Raw genomic sequence first — 22,171 nt, 5'->3', positions numbered from 1 at the left:
TTGCAAAAAGGTCAGACATTCAAAGTAATGTAACACATATGTATGTGTTCATTTATTTTTATTGTTTTGTAAGCTTTCTAGAGTTATTAATCTTTATAGTTCACTACAGTAACATTTTTGAACTTTCTCTGATATGAAGAGAACAGCTTTAAGAAAAGCTGAGATTTTAACTTAATCAGAATTTCCAAAAACAGTGAGGGTTCTGGCAAAATACCAGAAAATGCCAACTCTCTGCACATCGGTATAGGAAGTTGTTTTTTTTTTTTCCTACAACCAGTTGTATATTTTAAAATGAACAGTCACTTTGTCATAAGAAAAATGATCCAAGTATCTCTGAGAAGTATATACTGATAACAAATCCTCTACTCAGTTCTAACGAAATCCACCAGGTGCAATTTAATTTTTATCTTTTTGGCTTTTTGACTTGATAGCTCCTAATGTACAGTAGTGTCCTTTCCGTGGAGGAGGAGTAATGAATGTGTCCGTACAGGAAAGTGTCTGTAATGTGAGGTTCATAGGTTAAAGTGTACTCAGACCTAGATGCCTACATTCTCAGGAATCTTTCTAACTGCTACATTTTTGTACATGGAGTCAAAAAGTAACCCCAAAATCCCTTCAAAATAGTGTTTGTGGTATCCTTTAATCTTAAGCAGCATTGCTTCCACACAGTTTATTCAGGTATTTCACTGGAAATACTATTTCATATGTAGCTTCTCTAAGTTATTCCCTACTGAGCATACAAGTACAGTAAATACTGTTCATACAATCCAGATGTAAATGGAAAAATATATCTTCCTTACAAGCTCTTTGAATCTCCTTTTCTGACCTTTTAAGAAAGCTGTCTCTCTCCATTGACTATTTTAGGAGGCATATATTTCAGAAAATAAGGCTGCAGAATCTCGGGGACAAAAATATTCAGAAGATTTTTCAGTCATTATATATTAATATTTCCTTCAAAAGTCCTTCAACTGCTTTTTAAATTCTGACTAATATGAACGAAAGTTTCAGAGTACATAACATTTGAGTATTATTTTATATATTCAAATCCTAAACAATTTCAATTCCAAATCTGATTCCATAAAATAAATGTCTAATTCTGGGTAAAAATAAAATAAAAACCGCTTTGTAAGTAGTCAAAATATGACAACTTCAATTAAAGTACAATGCTTAGGTGGTTAAACTGAATATTCATTTGGAATTATAAAACAAACTATCTCATTCACAGTAACATTCAGCTTCATTAGCCGCAAGAATACTCTGTGCCTTCTGCAGTTGCCTGACTCATTCCTTACAGATTTTCAAACATATTAAGTAGTTGCCCTTCATACAGTGACTTTTAGTCTGGAGAAAAGGAGACTGAGGGGAGTCCTCATCACTCTCTACAATTACCTAAAACGTGGTTGTAGTGAGGTAGGGGTCAGTCTCTTCTCACTGGTAGCTGGTGACAGGACAAGGGGAAAAAGTCTGAAGTTGTGTCAGGGGAAGTTTAGGTTGGATAGTAGGAAAAAAATATTTACTGAAAGGGTTGTCAGATATTGTAACAGGCTGCCCAAGGAGATAGTTGAGTCACCATCCCTGGAGGTGTGGAAGAGTAGATGTTGTACTTGGTGACACGGTCTAATGTACCTAGTAGTGCTAGATAGATGGTTGGAATTTATGAACTTGAAGTTCATTTCCAACTGAATCAATTCTATGATTTTATTCTATAGAACTCTTTATCATCACTGGATCAAAACAAAACTACTGATGCCCTCTCCAAACCTCAGTAGTATGTAAGACTATAGCCAAAGATGTTTAAAACACACTCTCACCAGTATGGCAGCCTTAATTCTTAACTTTTCAATGTTAGATTTTTTAGCCTTCAGTTTTGATTTTCATGAACATAAATACTGCATCAGTTTATTACTTATAATTGTACAATACTTTTACATATTGTACTATTAATATTTTAATACTTTTTCTATACATGTATGCTATACTAAGGTTGCTCTCAGCATGGCTTCATGAAAGGCAGGCCCTGTTTGACTAACCTAATTTCCTTCTATGACAGGGTGACCTACTTATTGGATGAGAGAAGGGCTGTGGATGTTGTCCACCTTGACTTCAGCAAGAATTTTGACTCCGTTGCCCACACCATTCTCCTAGAGAAGCTGACTGCTCATGGCTTGGAAGTGCACAGACTTTGCTGAATAAAAATCTAGTTGGATGTCTGGGTCCAAAGAGTTCTGTTGAATGGAGTTAAAACAAGTTGGCTGCCAGTGATATTCCCCAGGGCTCACTGCTGGGGCCACTCCCTTTAAACATCTTTATAGATTATCTTTATGAGGCATTAAGAGTGCACTTGCAGATAACACTAAGCTGGATGGAGGTGTCAATCTGCTTGAGGGTAGGGAGGCTCTGCAGAGGGACCTAGACATGCTTGATCTATGGCCCAAAGCTAATTATATGAGCTACAACAAGGCCAAGTGCTGGGTCCTGCACCACAGCAACAACAAAACCTGGCAGTGCTACAGGCTTGGGGAAGAGTGGCTGGAGAGCTGTCCAGAGAGGGACCTGAGTGTGTTGATTGACACCTGGCTGTGCAGCGTGCCCAGGTGGCCAAGGCCAACAGCCTTCCTGGCCTGTATCAGGAACAGTGTGACCAGAAGGCCCAGGGAGGTAATGTTAACCCTGTACTCAGCCCTGGTGAGGTCACACCTCAACTACTGTTTGCAGTTTTGGGCACCACAGCATAGGAAGGACATTGAGGTGCTGCAGAGGGTGCAGAGAAGGGCAACTAGGGGTATGGAGAACAGATCTTATAACTTAGGCTGAGGGAACTTGGGCTGTTCAGCCTAGAGAAGAGGAGCCTGAGGGAAGACCTCATCACTCTCTACAACTACCTGAAAGTAGGTTGTAGTGAGGCAGGGGTTGGCCTCTTCTCCCTAATAATTAGTGACAGGACAAGAGGGAAGAGGTTCAAGTTGTGCCAGGGGAGGTTCAGATTGGATATTAGGAAGAAAAATCTTCACCAAAAGATTGGTGAAGCATTGGGACAGGCTGCCGAGATATGTGGTGGAGTCAACGTTCCTGGGGGATTTAAAAAACTGGTAGATGTGCTGCTTTAGATATTTTAGAGGCTGATGGTTGGACACAATATTCTTGAAGGTCTCTTCCAACTTTGATGATTCTATAAATATAAATTGTATTACTTTAAAGGATAAATTTTCTCTCTCTACAGACTTCATCTTGCCTCTCCTCATGTGTCATTTAATTCTTCACAAATTTAAACACAGCTTTGCAAAGCTGACAGTAATTGGTGACACTACACACAATATCATAAACAAAGCCACTCCAAGAGGTCATGTTTTTTTTTTTTTTTTCCCACTACTAGTTTTACAAATTTTTAGATTTAAGGGATCATGACAAAATTACAAAACATAAACAAATAGCAGTTATACCTTGTATTACTGTTCATTTCAGAAAAGTTTCTTAAGTAGATAGTAAAGAATGACCCCTCAATATTGAAAATCCAAAAGCAAGCGGCACACCGCCCATGGCAATTAACAAATCTTATGCTAGAATATTTAGTTAGTCATAATTCAAATGAAAAACTAGTAGGGAGAAATTTATTTTAAATGTAAGTGTCATGCCTCAAGAGGAGGTAAGTGGACAATTGCAGCATCACCTATGCCTTTTAGAGCCATAATAACTTTATTATATTTATTACCTTAATGGAATGCTGGCTACGGTAGGTCTTTGCACTCTAATACATAGTAACTCTCTCAAGGTCTTCATTCCACTCTTTATACCATAAGAAACAACTGAAACTCATGTAATCCTCAGAGTTTCTGGCCAAGGTCCTTTCCTTACATGTGAAAGGCAGACTTTGGACTTCTAAGAATTAATTTCAGGTTTTGCAAGAATTCTTCTTTAGTAACTACATGCCATCTTGCCTTTGTATCCTCACTGTATCCCTGCTTTTCTTCTACTATCTCATTCAAAGATTTGTCACCTCCAAAATATGAAGACAATGTGTTTACTGCAGACTTAATTCTCTGCCAAAGACACTTTATTTTAAAGCAAATTAATTGTACTGAGGATTGCAAAGAACTGCAAGAGAAAATACCTGCCTGGCATGCTAAATTAATGAAATAACAAAAAAAGACTTAAATATGTGTTTTTAACAAAAGATACTTAGTGAGCAGCAACTGTAGCCAACCCAAAATACACTTCCTACTATCCATCTATGGTATCCCTATAGTAACATCCAGATCTCGGTTACATTTTAGACATGGATTTTATCTGTTCTGCCTATAGAAATCAAGAAGTTTTGTCTAGAAACATATTTTGTTTACTAATTTTTTTAAATAAAGATGAAAACGTTAAATACCACAGATGGACGTTAAGCAACGTTTGATTTCTAAAAGCTACTCTGTGCCTTTTAAAACATGCAGTTGAAGGTCCTCTCTCCTCTTTGTAATGCATATGCATGTGGTTTTAGCAACCAACCCAGCCATAGTATACAATTGTGTACATAAGCTTAGGAATTAGTATTTCTTGTTGTAATCATTCTTATGAATGTTTCTGTTTTAAATCATTGCTCTGTGAGCAAGCCCAGAAATATTTTGAGTACTGGGGTATTGTTACAAAAATCCCAACAAAACCAAAACCAAAAACAGCCCAAACAAGCAAACCAACCAAACAAAAGAAACATAATAAATTATAGGCAGTTCATGACAATATTTGAGTTTGTTAGATAGATCTTTTAGATGGAGATATTTTGAAACCTAGATACAAATAGTACCAATGATTAAAAATAGAGTATAATGGAATGTAGCAATATTTTTCAGTGATCAATACATGATTTCTTGGGTAGGAACAAGGTTTTTGTACTCTGACATAAAAGCAATTGCTCACTAGAGAATTCACAGAATTTTAGGGGTTGGAAGGGACCTCAAGAGATCATTGAGTCCAACCCCCCTGCCATAGCAGGTTCCCTGGGACAGATCACAAAGGTAGGTGTCCAGACAGGTCTTCAGTATCTCCAGAGATGGAGACTCCACAGTCCCCCTGGGCAGCCTATTCCAGTGCTCTGTCACCCTCACTGTGAAAAAGTTCTTCCGCACATTGGTGTGGAACTTCCTGTGCTCCAACTTGAAGCCATTGCCCCTTGTCTGGTCTCCACAGACAACTGAAAAGAGGTTGGCTCTTTCCCCCTGTGTCACACACTTCAGACATTTATAAACATTAATAAAATCCCCTCTCAGTCTTCTTTTCTCAAGACTGAACAGCCCAAGTTCATTCAGCCTCTCCTCATAGGGGAGATGCTCCAGGCCCTTAATCATCTTTGTAGCCCTCCACTGGACTCTTTCCAAGAGATCCCTGTATACAGTACTCCAGGTGGGGCCTGACCAGGGTAGAGTTCTTGTTATTCTGTAAACCACTGTTGCTTGCTACCACACATTTAAAATAAACTACAGTTGGTGAAGCTAAGAGAAGTCATTAATCATCATCTCTGTCACAGGAATATAGCATCTGCATATGATAATTACATCCTGTTCTTAACATCCACCATGAAATGCCAAATAGCTTAGCATATTAGCCTGGATAATCTTTGCCTGTGTTCATAGAAGAATGAAGCCAATGATTTGGTTCACTTCCCACACTTATTAGAGAGGCTCAAGGTCATTTTAAATAATGATTTCAACCAAAAGCATGTCATCCCTAATGCACATAGGAGTAGACCATAGTAAATATTTGGAGCATAAAGGTACAACTGCAAAAACATCAGCTTTGTTTTCTGAATAGATTTTGGAAAACTAGTACTTTATGATTCTGAAAACCTCTGTTCAGCCTTTATCTAACTACAAAACCATCAGTTATGGACTTCGAGGTTCTGTAGACTTTTTTTTTTTTTTTTAGTTTTGCACATTCCCAGGGAAGCAAGTTTTGACAGATCGAGCAATTAATCATCCAGTTCATGCTGAGATCTGACCAGACACAGGACATCAGTGTTCCTGAGCAAAGATTTCCAATGGGGGTTGATGAACCAGACATTTTCAAGGAATGCTTAAAGACTTCCCAAGCACTTGTCCTTCCAATATAGTAGAGCCAGAGCCTCCATTTTCTGTTTTAATTTTGAATTTAGAACATATCTAAAAAGCGAGACTTTAGAATAAGACCCATAAATCCTTTCTTTACATGGTCCATTCAAACTCATTCACCATTTCTCAGGACTATGCCTTAAGTTAGGTCAACTTCATTCCAAATGGGCGTAGAGATAGTACTCCTTTCCTTTCCTCTAAGGTTTTTAGCTCCAAATATCAGCAAAATGCAAATACACATTCTCATATTTATCTCTTTTTTTTTTATATGCCTCACTACCCCTGTAAAGTTATATGACTAAATATAACTCACAGGGCCATTATGAGAAGAACCTGGATTCTAAATTGATATGAAAATTTAGAAGTTCAGAGAAAATTATAGATAACTTAAAAAATGCTTTTTTACTTCATACAGAAAGCATGAAAACAAAATACTACAGGTATAAAAAGGTTTCAGGTTTGGGTTTTTTTCCACCCCTTCAAAAAAATAACAAAATTTAAATATATACTGAAGTGTACTGAATACAACATTTAATTATAAGTCTACCAGTTTTAATGGAGTTTCAAAAATACAACTGGCAGAATGGAGGAATTTTAAAGGAAATTTTTAGGTAAGTGATACTGGTGGTCAAGGGTCTCAAACTATTTCTGCCAGTTCCATGCAATTGAGAGCTAATCAACTTATATAATCTTTCTCACAACTATATAAAAGTTCTGGATATCTTGAGCTAAATCCTGCAAAAGTGGAAAGCATTGGTAACATGGTAAAAATATCCTACAATATATCACAGCAACATATCTACAAATCATCAATTCTGAACTGGAAGAAAAATAATATAACAAAAATAAGTGAAAATTACAAAGTTAATGTATTTTCATGGAGCTTACTGTCTGACACCACATCCTAAGGATGTTTTGTGTTGGTCACCTTTGAAACAAGGCCTTATTCATCCAGGAAAAAAGTGGGAGATATACATTACCCAAGCAAAACACTCTGACCTTAATTTTAAGGCCCAGTTTTCAAATTTGTTGTCAGTGTTCAATGATTTATAGCAATATTAATCCAATGCTGTTAAAAAAATCAAAATAATATTTATGCTGAGTTAATAGATGCTATTTTTATTAAATATATCACTGAAAAGGCCATTGTCCTAGGAGTAAGGGGGTTGGTTTTTTTTTTGGTTTTTTTTTGTTTTTTTGTTTTTTTTTAATTTTGAACCTATTTCTTCCATATAACAAAGCAAGAATAGAAACAACCACAATTATAATAAATTAAAAACTGCTTTTACCATGACAACTAGGCAGGGCTCTGTTCCATCCAGGTCTTCCATCATCTCCCATGATACATGTTAGCGTAGAATATCCTTGAAGAACATAACCTGCATCGCAGTAATATGTGACTGTTGACCCCAGTTTATAATCCATTCCAAGTCTTGTTCCATTCATTATATTTCCAGGATCAAAGCAAGACTCACGAAGCTTTGCTACAGAAGAAATAAATGCAGACATAGTTCTTAATATAACCCAAAATATTACAAATATTTGAAAGAAAATCCTTCCATTCCACATCAAATGATTAATTTAGGCAGTTGTAGTGTGGTGCTTGTAACATCTGTCTCCTGTTCTGAATGGTGAGGCTTCAAAATACAGTGTGACATTAGAAATGGAAGGGTAAAACTTGTTTAACGCTCATATCAGAAAATCTGTGTGGACAATAACATGTTAAAGGATATTTAATATTTTTTAAGTTATCACATAAATATTACTAATTATTATGTAAGCCAACCACATTCTCACCTGAGGAGTCTGACAGAACTTAGGGCAAAATGAAAATTGTTTTCAAGTGCATATTCTCAACTAAAAAACCCAAACCAAAGAAGGATCATTTATGTTATGATTATAGCTAACTTTTGGAAAATAGCAAGAAAATATTTTTTCTTTTTACTGAAATGATATTTATATATTTGTATTGATATGCAACTTATATTTTGAGATCACCATTCTTGAGTTTATTATAGGAAATCCATGTTTCAGAATTCTAGCAGAACCTTGGATAAAGTAGATATTAGTATTACATGCAAAACTGAAGAGAGAAGAAGACAAATTAATCTATTATGTCTGGTGCATAAATCAAAAACTGAGGACAGACATGATCTGTCACAGCACAAATTTTCTCTAGTGAAAAGTTACAACTCTGTAATTTTCTTTTCCCGAAAGTTGCAGTTATGACAGATTCCTGAAGCTGCTGACTAAACAGTAAAACTGTCACTATAGAAATACAGTTCCTTAATAACTACTCTGAAAAATAAAGCCTGAAATACTTAGCACCTTCAAACTACTTTTAGGAACCTGAAGTAGCTGCTAAGTGAACTTGTAATGAAAAAGTCAATATATGACGCTAAAGTATATGGAGAAATCAAATGTGGCAAAAGGATTCATCAGGTCTAGCTGAGACATGCTGAATAAAAACACAAATAAGAAGGCCATATTAGCAAATTTAGAAAAATAAAATAGATGTGCTCCCAGGAGTCAGGAAGAAAGTTCCTTAACCATCAATTTCCTATTGCTCCAACTGAAGAACTCAAGACATCAATGACCCCTGTAGTCCTTCCCCTTTCTTTCCCAAGAGTACAAGTGTCATTAAACTGACAACACAGAAGAGCAGTGCAGGTTTAGCAGAACATCAGAGAAAATGCTGGAGAGTGTGTGCACTACAATTGTAGCTGCATTATTATAAAGACTTTTTCTGTTGTAGCATTTTTAGTTTTTTTCTCTATTACATACATATTGACTAAAAATAAATGTTTCATTAAACACCTAAGATTTGAGTTACAGGAATGCTATATTTTTGACTGTGCACACTGGGTGTAAATTCTTTTTGCCTATAGTAAAATTTTGCAGCATGCTTCAAGGAAAACAGCAGCAACTTCTCTGACAACTTTGGCATACCACTGAATCAATTAAGGCTTCTGAAACACAGGCTGAAAACAGGTAGTGAGTGATATGTGCTGCTGCAATCTCAAGTTCAACAAGGAAGTCTCTGTTGACTAACATGTGGTAACGATGCCAAAACCCTCTAGAAAACTACCATATCAGTGCATAGAAAACAACATTGAAAGCCAAGAGAAGCAGGTGCTTTGTCCCGAACTTGATGATTTACTACACCATCATTAAGTCTCAAAGAGAACAAAGCCATAATAAGCTGCTTAGAAAGAACATTACAGACATACATAACTACAGCAAACATTCCATAATTATTCTCCAGAGCACTTAGAACTAATAAGCTGCTCCTCCATTATAAAGTAGAAATGAAGGAAAAGAGGAAGTGAAAATCAAAACCCAACCAGAAACAATATTACAGACCTGAGATGTGGGTCAGGTCTGAGATTTGTATCTGAGAAATATGTCCCGTCAATGAAGTACAGTTTGAGAACTACTACTGCCACTTAAAATAGGATTAGTCTAGATATAGGACACAACTGCAGCTGCTACTGAGTGAAAAAGGTAAGTTCATTGAAGCAGAAAAATTTAGATTGGAAGAGATGTAGCACAACCTCCACTCAAAGCAGAGCCAATTTGATCAGGTTGCTGAAGGCTTTGTGCAGTCCAGGGTTCAGATGACATGATCTCAAGGCAACCACTTCCAATGTCTGACTACCCTCCAACCCTACTGGAACTGGAAATTAAGCATTTTTAAAATTCTTATTATCTAATTGAAATTTTGCTGGCAACTTGATCCCATTATCTCTCAACTTATTACTATGAACCCCTGAGAGGAGTCTGGCTCCCTCTATTCTATACACGCTTATTAGGTAGATGAAACAAACCCAGCTCCCTCAGCCTCTCTTTGTATGTTATATCATCCACTTTCCTAATCATCTGGGTGACTAACCATTCGACTGACTGGACTTGTATGTGTTAAAATCCTTTCAGCAAAGGTAAGCCCTTAAAAGTATGCTTGGGGCCTTACCTACACCAGGGTAAGCCCTGTACACTCCAGGTATGATGTCAGATCTAAGGGAAAGAATTACCTGCCTGCATCTACTGATTCCACTATTTCTTCCAGTCTTCTGCTCTCAGCCCAGAAGACAGCCAGCATCCAGTCAGCCACTAGCCTTTACTGTTGCATGGGGTTATTCCATTGAATATGCAGGACTTGCCTTTGTTTGTCAAAGGCTCCTGTCAGCTTGATTCTCCAGTCTCCTAAGACCCCTCTGAATAGCAATGCTACCTTCCAGAGTACTGACATTTATTTCTACTGAAACTGGAGGTGTCCACAAACTTGCTCTGTCCCATCATACAGGTCATCAATAAATACAATGTCTACATTATTAATCACTATTAATTCTAGCAAAGATGGTATTCCCTAGTTTCTTTTGGCCACCATGGCCATTGCCAGCTTATATTCAACAGGACAGCAGAAAAAGATTGGCAGCCTTGAAAAATCAATATACTTCCTCATTCTTTAGAAGTCTCACATCCCTGTTCAATAGCATTCTATAAGATCATTAGCACTTATATCTATATTCTTCAATTTAATTGAGAAGGAAAAGGAAATATTTTTAAATCATGTGTTATAGTACGTACATCTTGACTCACCATCAACATGTTTGAGGTCTGTTTTTAACTTCTTAGGACTACCTCATATTGTGAAGACAACTTCCTTTATATCTGTAGTATCCAATGACTTTAGAAAAGGAGGTTAGCATGTATTGCCTCTATACTAGAAGCATCCATATTTTTCCTTCTGGTTGTCTTTATAGATTATTTGATATTTTCATATTAATCTAATATAAAATATTTCTGTTTCTTGAGCCATACAAAGACCGTTATGAAATCTCCTACTGGTTAGGAGTGTTGCAAGCCTTTATTTTCTTGTTTTACTGTGTTTTAAACTCAGACAGATCTGTCTAAGACAGGTAGACGGCTCTACCATGCCCTATCATACGAAGTTCTAGGTGAAATAATTTTTCATTTTCAACATTTGTCTCCTAGACTCTGACACATCATTTCATCTTACAGAATTTTAAATTCACATATGCCAACATACTCTACTCTGTAAAGGAATAAAAAACATTATTATCTAAAAACCATGCATACATACTGTTAATTTTTGTTACTGTAGTTTTGAAACATGTGAACTCCTGTCTGAATTGTTTTTCTTTGGAATCATGCATTTAACTATATTATGTATCAGATAAATGAAATCATACTAGAATTTTGACCTTAAATTAGTATGCTTACATTTTTTATGTATAGGTAATACACATTATCATATTCTTAGGTACAACCAAAACCACTTATCAGACAGAAAACTATGAGAAATTAGAAGACATTTAAATTAACAGTCATGTGTTAAACTTTTTAAATAGAAAAAAGAAATTATCCTTTTTTTTTATTTTACCTTTGTACTCCAGGTGGAATCCAGTAAAACTAACAGATCCATCACTCCGAAAAGCCAGATGCATGGTATTTGAACTGCTTTCTATCCTCTCTGGCAGTTTGCTGTCTTGAAAGCTACCAATCAGTGGGCTATTGCTGTCTGGCCCATCATAGATATAAAGAAAATCGTAATTTGGTTCTATACTGAAACTGTAGAACAAAAGAGAAATATTAGATAGACTACAATTTGCCTAACATTTCACTTTTATTAGCTGAAATGAAAGTTTACTATTACAATTTTCATAAAAAGAAAAAAACCCTCCAGTGTCAGAACAATGGTTTTTAGAAGTGGAAAATAACAGAAATATTGTATTGGTTCTCTGCTTAGAAACAATATTTTGCTGCTAGTCAGAAAAAAAGAGGCAGCTTTTTAAATAGATAAAGAAATTACAAGCTTGTTAAAGCTTTAGAGAAATTAAAAACCCCGTAGATCTACTGGAACTCTTGACAGAAATGTTTTATGATATGATGCTCTCAGATGCAGAGTAGATTGTACACAGCTTATAGTCAGACTGAACACTTCCACACAGGCAAGGGCTGACCTTCCATAAACCCTAAGATCAAGGAAGATTTTTTCCTATTACTAGATTAAATAAAAAAGGTGTCGCATTGGAAGACAATATTGTCTTTTGAACTAAATTTTAGGGACTTTTGGTTGGTTGGTTTTGAGGTTTTATTTAATTTGCTCAGTTATGCAACTGCAGCTAGTTAGTTAATTATTTTGAGCTTAATTCTAGATAAGGACAGACAGTTAACAAAGTTTACTTATAACTCTGTCCCTATACAAAAAATGTTTAAAAAAAACATTGTAAAAGAACGAAAATCCAAAAACTGGAATTATTTTGTCTCTACTTGACACATATCCTGATTAAAATAAATGTAGTCGTTCAAGACCTGATACGGCTCCTTCAAGGAAAAATATTTTCTAACTTTTGGATTATTTAAAAAATACACTTTTCCTTAGAAAAGAAATGCAAAAGTCAAAAGTCAACAGTTTTGATTTTTGAAGTTAGTTTGTCTTGAGTTTTAAAAGGGTTAGCTGGAATAAGTCCCACTCAAAAATATATTTAACAGTACTTATTGAAGAATCATAGCAATTTTCCAGATTTTAAGAACAACTTGTTAATATTTGGTATGTGTAAACTGTTCAAATGCTGTATTGAGTCATGCTGTAAAATACTGGATTTATTCTAAATTGGAGGATCTGTTATATCTAAATATACAATATAAATATCCTTAAATATATTGAGCACAGGGTATTTCACATAAAAAAGCTACTGCACAGTAGAAAGTTGGTTAGTAAATTACAGCATTCTGAAATCACCAACAAAATAGTTAAATTATTAATTATACAAATATAATTGAGTGATATATAATTGAGTGATCTTATTGGAAGCATCTCTTCAAAACACTGAGCATCAAGAAAAGACAACTATGAGGTACATCACTAACCAAGTCATCACTTTATCACTGATCAGAACAATAAAGCCACTATTATACAATATCTAGCATACAAACTACTTAAATGTGGGACATTACAAATATAATTTTTAAGTTTTCTGTGACATCATCATATGCCTCATTTGGGATGTGTATTTTTCACACTTAATATGTACATTAATTTATTTAATGTCTTACATACAATGTAGACAGCAAAAGTTCCTCTGTGGGTTCTATTAAGCTCAATTTAATCTTTCATTGTGATAAAGAACAATGCTAAAACAACTCCATCTAATAACCAGATCAACAAGAATTAAACTGTTGAACTATTCTGCAATTAAATGGATTAATAAAGTTAAATTTAAGGACTATTTTTGACAATTTGCTTAATTTGAAGGTGAACATCTCATAGAAAATAAGATGGATGAATAGGCTTAATCATTAAAGATCACCTTCCTGAGACAGGGAAAATTCAGTTGTTAATTCATGTTGCCTTCTCAGAAGAACTCCAGTAAATTGAGCAACATCCACACATTAATCAATGTAAACTGAGAGTGGTTTTAACTGAACAGGAGCAATGAGCTCCCAAGTTCCAACTCTATGTGTACTGAATAATGCATTTGTTGTGACTGCTAAGATAACAAACACTAATAATTTTGGGAGCTATATCTTATACTTCATTATGTATACCTGTATAATGTATTATTCTTAGTTATACGTAAGATAAGCATACATATTACCCAAGAAAGCTCTTAACAATTGCCAATAATAAAGTTACAAACATGACAGTAAAAATCACAAGCAAGTAGTAGTTTACCTGATAAATGCTAATGATATAACATAATCAGTATTAACTGTGATAGTCCAGTCACAATCTCTGCTGTGGGGATAAGGATGAGGGAAGTTTGGTGAAAGTATAAAACCTGATGAGCCAGTCAGGTTTCCTCCACAAGGAGCTGTGAATAAAAATAAATTGGATTTGCAGAAAGAAGGTTAGAGAAGAAGTAGTAAGTATCAGCAATCTGTTCACTGACATTTAATGTCCTCCAAAAGTTAAACAAGAAACAAGTGAAGTATTTACAAATCTTTCACAGAAACAAAAAATTTATTCAAATTACTCCTCAGACAAATACTAATACTACTAAGTGAAGCACCTGTTTTTAAACTGTCATTTTATTTGCTTGCATAACATTATGTTGAGACTTTTCTGAAAATACTCTGAATTTGAGAAATGCTCTGGCTGCAGACATAAGAACAAAACCTGAACGGATTAGCTTTTCAATTTCTACTTCTTGTTGAAGGCATTCTGAAACAAGTTTCTTAGGTTATAAAATATGATTTATTTATATTGATAATGCAACTACCTGTATTTTCATAGGATATCATTGATTAGTAATTCAGACTAAGGCTGACAGAATATAAATTAAATGAAAAAATAATTCTAGTAATCACAGTTTTCAATCTGAGAGATAAATAAAATCTTCAGGCTGGACTGAAGGAAGCTGAACAAACAAGGCACACCCCAGGACAACTGACAACTATATTTACCCAGTTTTGAGCCTTAATAATTAGGAAGTTCAAGACGACATTTCAGAGTGTAAAGTGCTAATAAAATCAATCTAGAACATGCTACAAAAATACACCTCATGAATTATCCTTTCTTCTATTCTTCCATCAAGATTATATTTTTTTTTTCTAAGACATTGATAAACTGTGATGATCTTGAAGTAATGTGCAGAGTAAGCCTTATTCAGTTTTGACTTACAGGCAAAGAAACGTCAGTGAATATATGGCAAGTTAGGAAAAAAAATTTATAAACTTCAGAGTATACTGAACTATGACAATTTTGAAACCTTTGGGCTCCAAGCCAACGTTTGCATGCCCTACATTATTTTATTAGCAGTTCATATGCTCTCTAAAATGTGTCCTTACAGAAAATCAATATAAAATAATAACATGCCTGATATTTGGCCAATAAATCATCATAATAAGCATTCTTACTACACTATGTTCAGTAGTTGTTTGTGTATAAAGTGTGAAAATTTTAAGTATTAGGTAAGTGGATGCATGCTGTTAAAAAAATAAGTGCATGCATATTTTTACATGTACCATGGACAGAATAACAGGTGAGCACCTACATTTAATCTATTTCATAATATCAGCAACTCAGTATCAATAATGATTAAAACTGCTAGTACTGCTTCATAATTGGGTAATTATTTTCAATTAATAGTTGAGAAAAAAGTTTTTAAGCCAGCAATATCAAACGAGGACAGTAAGTTACAATAAACTAATTTAAGGTCTGTTCCTAGAGCTCTATCATTCCTTTTATTTTTTCCCTTAAACACCTGCAGATATTCAGTTATCATTATTATCAAATACACATTTACACATATAGGAATAATAAGAGATAAACAATAAAATATTTCTTTTTTGCACTCTCCCAGCAAATAGCAGAGACAGTTCTTATCCTCAAGCCCAGATGCTCACAATACACTGGAAGGCATAATAAGGAGATTAAGACAGAAAGTAACACTTTGACATTCGTTAGAGTGAATTTGCTCTAGGTGAATCTGCTTTAGCAGGTTCTCTCTCCAGACACCCCTTCCAACCCCTACTATTCTGTGATTTTGTGATGTGGTAGGTAGAATAGCCACAGACACCAGGTGAGTACCATAATAGAAATGCAAATACCTGTCTGTAGATATGCATGAGGGGTGCAGGGAAGTGTGTCTGCATATGCAAACACGATGCAGATTTTATTTTGTAACAGCTAAGGTCAAGTTAAGTTTATTAAAAGCAAGAGAGAGAAAGCTATAGATGTTCTCCTAACAGATGTGTACTCTAGTTCCTCTCTGCAATGTTTGCTCAAGACCAGACTGCCTGGGATAGTAAAGCATGAAGAATGCCCTTGTGGAGCCGATGTACTCACAGTTGCAGTGCCAATTCTATGCCAGCAGTGTGTTCTTGCAGCTGGCAAGGCCAATGGTAACCTGGGCTCCATTAGAAGAGGGGTGGCCAGCAGGGACAGGGAGGTGATTGTCCCTCTCTACTCTGCCCTCATGAGGCCCCATCTGGAGTACTGTGTCCAAGGCTGGGGCCCGCAATACAAAAAAGATGTAGAACAACTAGAGAGGGTTCAGAGGAGGGCCACGAAGATGATTAGAGGGCTGGAGCACCTCCCATACGAAAAGAGGCTGGGGGAGCTGGGCTTGTTCAGCCTGGAGAAGAGAAGGCTGCAGGGGGGCCTCATTGCAGCCTTCCAGTACCTGAAGGGAGCTTATAAGCAGGAGGGGATTCAACTTTTTAAAAGGGTAGACAATGGCAGGACAAGGGGGAATGGATTAAAACTAAAGGAAGGAAGGTTTAGATTAGATATTAGGGGGAAGTTTTTAACAGAGAGTGTGGTGAGGTTCTGGAACAGGCTGCCCAGAGAGGTGGTGGATGCCCCTTCCCTAAAAGTGTTCAAGGCCAGGTTGGATGGGGCCCTGGGCAACCTTGTGTAGATCCAGGCCTGGAGGTGGGTGTCCTTGCCTGTGGCAGGGGGGTTGGAGCTCTATGATCCTTGGGGTCCCTTCCAACCCATGCCATTCTATGATTCTATGATTTTATGTGCCCTTGTTTTACCCCCCTCCTTTCAGATACTCCTTTAAGGCAGTTTTCTCCAGACAGTACAGTTAAGCACAGAATTTCATAATGATGTGACAGGGTAATTGGTCTATCCAATATTCTTTCACTTGAACTTCCTTGGAGTAGCCAATTTTCTTTGTTTTCTGCACCATCAAACTTGCAGATCCTACTTAACAGGTTGCCTATCACAATCCTTAGGGAATTTCAGCAACTGCTCTACTCTGAGCAAAACCACAAAATCATAGAATCAATCACAGAATCACAGAATCACTGACTGCTTTGGGTTGGAAGGGGTCCTAAAGATCATCTAGTTCCATCCTCCTGCCATGGCCAGGGACACCCTCCACTAGACCAGGTTGCCCAAAGCCTCACCCGACCTGGCCTTGACCACTGCCAGGAAGAGGGCAGCTACAGCTTCTCTGGGCAACCTATGCCAGGGCCTCACCACCCACACAAGTGATTCAATAATACGTAATAATACTGAGTAGATTTATATAGATGTAGTTTAAGAGACAATTAATTAGTATGGCTTTAATATAAGAAGAAATTGAGTGTTTTGAGAAGAGAAAGTATTTGCATGTTTTGGATTTTAGTAGAATATGGCTGTAGTGGTTTGAGCTGTTTCATGAGAGCAGCTACAAAATTTAGCTGTAACGGTGGACCAGCCTTGAAGATAATGGGGATGTTTAGTCTGGAGAAGAGGAGGCTGAGGCGAGACCTTATCACCACCTACAACTACCTGAAAGTAGGTTGTAGAGAGGTGGGCGATGGTCTCTTCAGCCAAGTAACAGGAGATAGGATGAGGGGAAATGGCAAGAAGCTGTGCCAGGGCAGGATCAGATTAGATATTAGAAAAAAAAAAAAAAAATACTGAAAGAGTTGTTGGGGCCTGGAACAGGCTGCCCAGGGAGGTGGTGGAGTCACCTTCCCTGGATGTGTTTAAAAAAAAGGGTAGATTAGGTACTTAGGGATATGGTTTAGCATGGGACGGGGATGGTTAGACTTGATGATCTTTTGGTCTTTTCCAACGTTGTGATTCTGTGATAAAGAATGTGAGGACAGGGGAGTCATGAATAATGAGACCAACAACAAATTAAGAGACATAATATATCTTACGGTGCCCAGGAATGTGTTTTATGGATAAAACCGTAAAGAGCTGAGAGGAAGACATCACGTCCAGCCTTCATCCCTGAAAACCGCTAGAAGACCCCCTGTCACTGAGCATGCTCTATCTGGGAGGAGTTAATGTAAATTACTTCCTGGAAATAATTTGCATAACCCTGCCTTTTCTTAGAAATTGTAATGAATATGTATAGCTAATCTGTATAAATATGAAAAAATTTGCTTTGAATGGCACACACATTTGGAGGATCAATCCCCTCTGTGCCCAGCTCTGCAATAAAGAATACCTGCTTAATAGTCACCAAGGCCATTGAGTTTTGGTTCCAGCTTTTTGAGGCTTCACAGGAAGACCTATTTCCTAATATCTCGTCTAAATCTACCCTTTTTAGATTAAACCCATTACCCCTTGTCCTATCTCTGCATTCTGACAGTCCCTCCCAAGATTTCTTACAGGCCCTTTTAAGTACCGGAAGGCTGCTATAAGTTCTCCGTGGAGCTTTCTCTTCTCCCACATGACAAAGCTCAACTCTTTCAGCCTGTCCTCATCTTCTATCATTCTACATCACAAAAGCACATTTGACTGTATTAAAATACATACTGGGAAAATAAGAATCATTACATTATTTACCGGAGTATCCAGATGGGACATAAACCCATGATTATTTATCAGTCTATATCTACATCAGGTTTTAGAAGTGATCATTTAGGTATTTTCTAGATCAATAATAATTATGATTAGGATTGCCTCAAAAAAGATTACTGGAAGGCTAGTATTTATTAGAGACTTTGCAATTTCTTGTTATTTCTCATCATGATTCAGTTAAACAACTTTAATGGCTTCATAATCCATTTAATACAAGGTACATTTATCAGAACAGTATTAGAGACAATCTTTGCAGAAATAAAGGTCACATTTTTTACAAAAGAAAATTTTGTTCTTAATAATAAACAAGATTGCCAAAGAAATTAGGCCACCATCTTGTCATTCTTTCCTGTTGCATCCTACTTTAGCCCCTTTATATTTTTCCTGACCCATAAATTTATTAGGTCACCTGCCTGATATATTGTACATATAGGCATGAACTTTAACCAAATACTTCACACTTATCACCATTCTTCAAGTTTTAAAGAGCAGTTAATATTGTCTTTGACATTGACTTTCTTGCTTTCTTTGTCACAGATCGTCAAATTATAAAGGATCCGACCTAAAGAGGGAAAGGATGAGAACTATTATACTAACAACTACAGAGGAAAGATTTTTCTAATGTCCATTGGAGCTTCATACAGAATAATTTATCAAATGTGCTGTGTGTGTTTGCTTTTGTTCCTCCAAGAAAATTACTGGAGCAGATACACATTACACTTTTTTCTTCTTTTTTTTGCATACCTATACAGACTGGTGGGTTGGGCTGCCAGAAGTACCGATTTTCTACCTGAATGCAGGTTATTCTCTCATCACCTTGAAGTTCATAGCCAGGGTCACACTGAAAAATGACAGTGTCTCCAGGTTCTCTTCCATCCCCATTTCTAGTTCCATTCATGGGAACACCAGGATCACGGCAAGCAGTAGCTACAGAACCTAACCAAGAAGGGGAAAAAAAAATTAAATTTAGCTTTTCAATCCATCTTTTCCTATTTTTTTTTTCTAATCAGGAAGGTGTACAAATTCAAAATTTTCCTTCTCACTTCTGAAATTCTGAAAAATCATCCAACAATCCCCTGGTTTTAATATTACTATTTTTTGCCACTTGCATTAATTATTCAAAGGGTCTAATTTTTCATTTAATTACTTTAAAAATTGCATTGCAAGACGTAGAAAGAAAAGTAAGAGATTTCCTAGTACCCTAGACACTCAGCACTTCTAACTTAGAGGACTTTTTATTGTGAATAATGGAAAGAACAAATTATAAACCTCAGGTTGTCCAATAAGCTATGCTTGCACACATCTTCAATTCTCCACAATTCTGTAGTTTTTAAAGTATGTATTTTATAGCATTTTAGTAGTGAATTTGGAAATTAATTTCATTGATCACACATATCTATACTGTTGAACATGACATTTATACCAAACTTTTGTAATAATATTGTCATCTACATAAAAAATATACATAGACTTAGTTTGAGAGAATACAGTTACATATAATGCATACGCAGAGATTATTACTAAGAGTACTCACAAAATCACAACTACAAGAGAAGTATGAGAGGTTTATTGATAATTTCCCCAGATTTACCATATTATGATTATTTAATATTTAATATATATGCACAAAAAATTAAGCTTACGTGAAAAGTAAGTACATCAACGTTTACTTAAGCAAATATCATAGCCTACATACATTATAGAAGTGCAACATGGTATATGTATTACAAATATATAACAAATGTCAGAGTTGCCTGTGGAACTAGTCTCACTGGGCTCAGCAATCATTATAACATAAACACAATGTGGCAGTACTAAGATTTAATTTACATGCCCACTTTAAGGGGAGAAAATGTCAGGAGACAGCAATGTATTCAGCTGAAATGTACATGGTCTACGTTTATTATGTTTTTCGAAGAAGTAGTCTTGGTGTAAATGTATTATTTCCCTAAAATACACACAAGTGACTTGCTTTCCAATAAATATTTTTCATAAAAATATAATAATGTACTTTATGAAATTATGGAGCTTTCTATGTCAGTGGACTTTTTATTTCCCTCCACCCCACCCCCCAAAATAAGAAGGTTGAGTTCTAGGTAAAAACATAAAAAAAACCCCAAACCCACACAAAATCAGTTATGACCAATAGTGAGGGATTCCTCAAAGACTGAAGAAATGTTTCTTTTAAATATTGCCTACTGCATAATAAATGAAAGATAATGATTTAAAAATATATAATCAGGAAAGCTTTTTAAAATTTCTTACTTAGAATCCTGATCAGGACACCTGTTTTTCTCATTAAATAAGATGTTGTTTTTTAAGTTTAGGAGAACATTTTTCTTTTTTCTAAATTTCAATGCATTATACTAGGAGATCATAGAATCTTAGAATCATAGGGGTTGGAAGGGACCTCGAGAGATCTTCGGTTCCAACCCCCCTGCCAAAGCAGCTCCCTAACACATATTGCACAGATAGGTGTCCAGACGGGTCTTGAATATTTCCAGAGATGGAGACTCCACCACCTCCCTGGGCAGCCTATTCCAGTGCTCTGTTCCCTTACTGTGAAAAAGTTCTTCTGCATGTTGGTGCGGAACTTCCTGTGCTCCAACTTGCAGCCATTACCCCTTGTCCTGTTCCACAGACCACTGAAAAGGGGCTGGCCATTTCCCCCTGCATCCCATACTTAATATGTTTATAAACATTAATAAGGTCCCCCCTTAGTCTTCTTTTCTCAAGACTGAACAGCCCCAGTTCATTCAGCTTTTCCTCATACGGGAGATGCTCCAGGCCCCTAATCATCTTTGTATTCCTTCTCTGGACTCTCTCCAGGAGATCCCTGTCTTTTTTATACCAGGGAGCCCAGAACTGGACACAATACTCCAGGTTGTGCCTGACCCAGGCAGAGTAGAGGGGGAGAATCACCTCCTTTGACCTGCTGGCTACACTCCTCCTGATGCTCCCCAGGATCCCATTGGCTCTCAGCCACTGAGGCACACTGCTGGCTCATGGCCAACCTGTCATCAACCAGGACCCCCAGGTCCTTCTCCACTGAGCTCTTCTCTAGCAGGTCATGCCCCATCCTGTTCTGATTCAAACGGTTATTCCTTCCCAGGTGCAAGACTCTACACTTGCTTTTACTGAACCTCATCTGGTTTCTCCCTGCCCAGCTTTCCAGCCTGTCCAGGTCTCGCTGGATTGCAGCTCAGTGTTCCTGCATATCAGCCACCCCTCCCAGCTTTGTATCATCAGCATACTTGCAGAGGGTGGATGCTATTCCCTCATCAAGGTCGTCAATGAAGATATTAAACAGGACTGGACCCAACACTGAGCCCTGAGGAACACCGCTAGTCACAGGTCTCCAGTCAGACGCTGCTCCACTGATCACCACTCTCTGAGCTCGGCCCGACAGTCAGTTCTCAACTCACCTCACTGTCCACTCGTCTATCCCATACTTTCTCAGCTTTGCTATCAGGATGTCATGGGACACAGTATCAAAAGCCTTGCTGAAGTGTGGCAAGATCTTGTTTTGGAGATTCATAGCAGCCAAGCCTTGTAAAAAATTATGCTTCCCCAAAACAAAAATAACCAAAAAAATTTGTTTGGAATTTTCCTATCAGCCCTCATATAGATGGATGCATGCGTCCTGAGCAATTGAGAGAAGTCAACATCTTAAGTCATTGCTTGACTTGTTAAACATAACTGTGCAAATGGTCCTGCAGAGAGAGCTCAAAAGCACTGAACTAGCATTCAGCCATACCCAGAAAGAGTTTGTGTCTATACATTTCCTTGATGTGCCGTATAAAAAAAT

The 22,171-nt window shown here is 36.7% G+C and overlaps 1 protein-coding gene across 3 annotated transcripts in view; it reads right to left on the bottom strand.

Annotated features, from left to right (window-relative positions):
* CSMD3 (CUB and Sushi multiple domains 3) overlaps nt 1–22,171 on the bottom strand; it is a gene marked incomplete at its 5' end in the record, with an annotated part of 624,550 nt that overhangs the window by 169,674 nt on the left and 432,705 nt on the right. For all 3 annotated transcript variants that reach the window (XM_084280272.1, XM_084280273.1, XM_084280274.1), the window contains 4 exons: nt 7,376–7,570; nt 11,491–11,678; nt 13,786–13,924; nt 19,108–19,299. In XM_084280272.1, the coding sequence (XP_084136398.1) occupies nt 7,376–7,570; nt 11,491–11,678; nt 13,786–13,924; nt 19,108–19,299 (714 nt within the window). The remainder of the gene's footprint in view (nt 1–7,375; nt 7,571–11,490; nt 11,679–13,785; nt 13,925–19,107; nt 19,300–22,171) is intronic.

This window comes from Gallinula chloropus, assembly GCF_964237585.1.
Source record: "Gallinula chloropus genome assembly, chromosome: 2".
NCBI lineage: Eukaryota > Metazoa > Chordata > Aves > Gruiformes > Rallidae > Gallinula > Gallinula chloropus.
This window is presented reverse-complemented; position numbering and strand designations above follow the sequence as displayed.